Source organism: Bactrocera latifrons, unplaced genomic scaffold, assembly GCF_001853355.1.
Source record: "Bactrocera latifrons isolate USDA-ARS-PBARC rearing strain unplaced genomic scaffold, ASM185335v1 scaffold_58, whole genome shotgun sequence".
Lineage (NCBI taxonomy): Eukaryota > Metazoa > Arthropoda > Insecta > Diptera > Tephritidae > Bactrocera > Bactrocera latifrons.
Genome location: NW_017537245.1, coordinates 1,453,207 through 1,458,607, shown reverse-complemented (window position 1 = coordinate 1,458,607; position 5,401 = coordinate 1,453,207). Strand labels below are relative to the sequence as shown.

At 33.7% G+C, this 5,401-nt stretch overlaps 1 protein-coding gene across 1 annotated transcript in view; it reads right to left on the bottom strand.

The window, feature by feature from the left end:
• The window catches only part of LOC108974673 (venom carboxylesterase-6-like), a gene marked incomplete at its 3' end in the record, with an annotated part of 3,805 nt that extends 2,615 nt beyond the window's left edge, over positions 1 to 1,190 (bottom strand). The window contains 5 exon segments of the mRNA XM_018942654.1: positions 9 to 154; positions 290 to 475; positions 562 to 715; positions 781 to 924; positions 996 to 1,190. Coding sequence (XP_018798199.1) covers positions 9 to 154; positions 290 to 475; positions 562 to 715; positions 781 to 924; positions 996 to 1,190 — 825 coding nt within the window.
• Between the last annotated feature and the right edge of the window lie 4,211 nt (positions 1,191 to 5,401).

Below are 5,401 nucleotides of genomic sequence, written 5' to 3'. Positions count from 1 at the left end.
CGTAGAGCGTCAGCTAGTTCACTTGAGGACATTTCGTTAGCATTTTTAATTCCAACAGACTTAGCTAATTGAATGACCTGAGACTTTTGATTGATTTGTCTTAAGAGCGGGCAATTTGCATGGCCGCTCATTAATACAGCATTGCGAAACAAACCTAGAGAGGGTTGTGTTTTTGATTAGTAAAGAGTTATTTAACACATTTAAAAAAAAAAGCTTTAGGCAGTGCAGAATTTTACATTAAATTTGTCGAGCACAGTGGTTTGWGTACGYGACCCTTAWACATAAGTACCTTTTGAAGCCGGGCTTAACATGTGGAAATGCGAAGAAAAACTGCCAGCACTATGGCCAAAAATAGTAACACGCGAAGGATCACCGTTGAAGACAGCAATATATTTTTGTACCCATTTAAGCGCCATGTTCTGGTCCTTAAGTCCAAAATTACCAGTCATATGCTCATCACCGGTACTAAGAAAACCTACAGACATCAATAATTTCACAATTTTCATTATTTATCACATAGATTCCTTTTAAGGAAGCTTGAAAATTTTAGTAAATACCCACCAAATTGACCTAAGCGATATGCGGCTAATACCAATATAACCTCATTAGTTTCCATAAAATATTCAGGACCATTCACTGCGGGACTTGGAGTGCCCGAAAAAAAGCCTCCACCGTGTATGTAGAACAAAATGGGTAGCTTCTCAGTAGACGCTTTCTAAAATTGACAAAAATACAGTGAGGTAAAATAAATGTAGCAAATATTTCTCAACGTCTTTATACTTTAGGGCGATACAAATTCAAGTAAAGGCAGTCCTCTTCACCACTAATCATAGGTATGTGTGGAATTGGGTTATATTGAATGCATTCAGTTCTCGGTTCTTTGACCATAAGTTTGTCCTTCCATGGTTCAACTGGTATAGGGTGCTATTATATAAATAAAATAGGATATTTGCTATTAAACTTTATATTCTCCATATTCTCCCATATTTTCTTACCTTAAATCGCAATTCACCGATCGGTGGTTTAGCAAACGGTATGCCATAAAAGGCCTCATATTCTTGACCCTCACTGCCTGTTGCATAAATACCTTCGATACAGCCCAATTGATCGATACAGACTTCGGGACCACCGGCTTTCGTAACGGAAAAGTTGAAATAATTTGCAAAAAGYACAAAGAGCAGCGTATACATTTTGTTAATCAATTATTAAAATACAGATGAAATGATTGATTCGAGTGATATTTTCATCAGTTTTATAGGTTTCCGCCGACTTTGAATGTCGGCAACGGCTTGCGTGTTTCGAAGAACAAACAAATATTTACACAAATTATTATAATATTATTATAATACTTGTACAATATATTGTATATCTACAGTAGAGACTCAAAAAGTTAAGACGCATAAAATTTAAGTATAGGGAAAAGTTAAGCAACTTTCAGTATTCACGGAAGGTACATGTGATGAAATTAAGAGAAAAACTTTACATAAAGCAGAATAACGTGAATAATTGGAAAATCAGCTGCACAAGTGGCTCTTAAATCAACGAGAAAGACACAGCCCAATAAGTGATCCCATTTTGAAAGCTACGGCAAATCATCTTTTTTAACAAATTTTTTTTTTTTTTTTGATGCAAATCGAAATCCAAATTTTTTAAAACTGGATTCCATACAGTATTTTTAAAAGATGTAAGATGTGTTTTTATTTATTAAGTGATTTCCAACTAGACTATATTCCGATTTGTTCTGTAGATACGTCGTTTGAATGTTCAAAAATATTCATATTTATAACTTGCCTGTAAAGGTCATTCTTCTATTTAATAATTGGCGACGGGAACAGTTTTTGTGCTTCTTCCATCGAATGTCACAGCAGCTACTCAACCAATGGACCTGAATTTTTTGGCATCCATTGTGGACCAAGAAGGTCTGTTGATTCATGAATTATTGCGGAAACCCGATCTTCGTAATGCAATTTTGCTCTTAAAACTTGCCCTCAAAGTGTTTTACAAAAAGCGTTGCATAACTACCTAAATTGTCTAAATCATCAGAATGGCGACAAAAACAATATGCTCTATCAGTGCTACTTTCACCGGATTCTTTTTATAATCGCATATTTGAAGAGACAGAAGAGTTGTTGACAAGACTAGCCCCTGATGGCATTCTCTCAATTGAAGATATTACTATATGGAATGCCGACTTGCTTGATGAGAATGAAAATAACACAGGAATGAAGATAATAACAATGTTTCCGAAGCTCCAGAGTTTGTATCTTACAATGAAGCAATATGCGCTGTTAATACGCTTATTAAATGGAATGAGTGCAATACAAAGTTCTTTAACAAGCATATTTCACATCTTCTCGAGCTACGAAAAGTTAAGTACCCCAATAACAAACTGCTTAACTTTTTCGAGCCTCTACGGTATTTAAAAAGGGMATTGAATAGTGTTGTTCTACGCCAATATATTAAGGATGTTTCTTTTTATATGAAAATACTGTTGCTTTACATTTATATAAATATTATATATAAAATTTGTGTAGTTTTGAAGTTCAGTGTTTTTTGAATTACAGGTTTTTTGCCATTTTGCACTTAAATTGTTAGTGAACTGAAAGTTAGAAATCTTAACTGTATTTTTTAAGATATTACTTCACTTAGAAAAAAGCGGAATATTTAAGATTAATTTCTAAAATAAAGACGAATCATAAATCTGTTCAGATAGACGATAATTTTAGCAAAACTGGTTATTCTACCTGTTTTTAATTTTGAAAGTATTTCCCTTTGACTTTTGAGACGAATTGTCTAGCTCTTGGCATTTCAAAAATCATAAAATGTGAAAAAACGAAAAAGGGCATATCGGACATACTTAAATAAAAAATAACTACAACTTTCCTTCATTCGATCGAAAGTACAACAAGCAAAAGTTTGAACCACACATATATGTTGCATCACACCGCTACTCCGGATGCGTGCGTGCTTTGCGTGTTTTGGGGTGCTGAAAGCATTTAATAACACAAATTGCTTAACAGTTTACTTAATTTATTTGTGAACTATTCATACTATTTATATATTCATATTATAATGAATAATCACTGAATAATAGTTCGATACTGCGAATGTAGCTGATCAAAAGAACTTAAATATAGTATTGATTCGAGTAAGAGATTAATTGAAATATGCCTTGCTAATATAAAGRAAATATACATATGTGCATTAGGGTGATTCAAAAAAAATATTTTTTTTCGTTTGGTACTCTGAAAAAGGAGCCTCTCCAAGAATGAGTTCTTRATTGTAACGGAAAGGTCCTCCTACTTACAATTTTCTATTTTTTCTTATTATCATATAGAAAAATTTATATCTCACTTCCAACTACTTGAAAAAATATCTTGTTCCTTAGATTTTGTAGGATTTAAAAGATATTAACGGTTGAAGTTTGATTATTTTTAGGAACATTTTTTATTCTTATGAATTTTATAACTCAATGAAAAAAATCATTATCAATGATGAAGAGTACCAAACAAAAAAAAAAATTTTTTTTTGATTCACCTTAATATGCATTSATGTTTGACGATGGATATCTCGTAAACGCTTAACTTAATCGAAAAATCATAAGAGACCATTTTTATAGAGCAGTAAATTTGCTACAAAACTATGAGTTTCATCATTCATAATGATTTTATTTCATTGAGTTATAAAATTCATAAGAAATAAAAAAATAATCAAGCTTCAACCGTTAATATCCTTTAAACGGTTGGGTTTACGAAAAAATCGTAGACTTTTTTTGTAGAGCATTCAATTTCCTACAAAATCTMAGGAACAAGATATTTTTTCAAGTAGTTGGAAGCGAGATATAAATTGTTCTATATAAGATAATAAGAAAAAACAGAAAATTGTAAGTAGGAGGACCTTCCCGTTACAATTAAGAACTCATTCTTGGAGAGGCTTCCTTTTTCAGAGTACCAAACGAAAAAAAATATTTTTCCTTCCTATTTTACCTTCCCGTTACAATTAAGACTAATTACAAAATACATCAGTTCAAAAATATAAATAATAGACATTATTCGACAGTGATAGATTTTCTGCTTCAAAGGTTTCAACATAAAGAAGGGTGCATGGGTCTACTAACAAGAACGACGTTGCTGGAATTTCGGATACAGTGTGCTGAATATTGTTTTCGAGGTCCTCGAGAGTTGACAATATTCCACGTAAAATTTCGTAAAAATATCTCGTCAAATGAAAAAGTTTCCCAGACAAGTACTTAATTCAATACAGATATCGAGGGTTCCGATAAATTAGGAACTTCTTAGGGAGAAAAGAATGTGTGCAAATTTTTAGATCGATCTCTCAAAAATTGACAAAGTACAGACTGTCAGCCGTACCTGACGGACAGGGCTAAATCGACTCACAGCGTCATGCTGATCAATTATATACTCTCTCCAGAACTACTAGCTAGAAACACAGTATTCCCTGAAATAAGGGGGTCAGCAATGTACGCCCCTTTTTGAGAGGTTGCCTGAAGGATCACTCATTCACTGGTTGAAAAACCATTACGAGAAATATACTATATGGTATATCAATATTATTTTTGGCTTGGTATTAGCTAATGTAAGGATCGATCCATATTTTATCTTCGGTCCCATATGCTCGTATTTACAAGGATGGATATAGACTTTCCATCTGATTTTTTTTTGTGATGGATTGTACTGTGATAAGGGTAAGGTCAATTGAAATTTCAAATCAATTTCATTCATTCTTCTACGCAGTTTTTTTTTTTGATTTTTCTGATCATACGGAGAAAAATCGGGCGAAAACGGTGGTGAATGAAGCATATGAGTCGAGTTGTTTGCAAAGAAGTCGCGAAAAAACAATACAGTGAGACATGGTACATTACCGTGACGAAGAAACTAATTCAGACTTGAGGCGTTTGGGACACAAAAAATTCTTCAAATTCTTCAAATTTTTTGTGCCAACACTATTAACAGGATCTCTAATTGTCAAACGATTTCTTCAAGTACCAAATATTTGATTATTCGGCGTGGCATAGGATGGTAAGGATTAGTTTGTCATCGAGGTCATCCAACGGTAGGCCCAGGAAACTTACTGTTTCGACGGAGTCTGACCATAGGAAGAGGAGTACCAGATATGTAGGGTTAACACGACATGCAAAGAGATCGTTAGTGTCATGCGGGGACTCGTTGCACGCTGGACATATGTTTGATGAATCGGCAAGTTTTAGGATTGAAGTTGATGATCTCCAGAGTGCTGTTCGTCTTTAATGCGTTTTCGGCCCGCTTTGAACTCWATGTACTACTTATGGACAGTCCTACCAACCAAAACTTATCTGCCTCAGTGAGACTTTTATTTAACGCCATCTATACACACTTTCTCAAAATAAAAATTCGAAACTCAA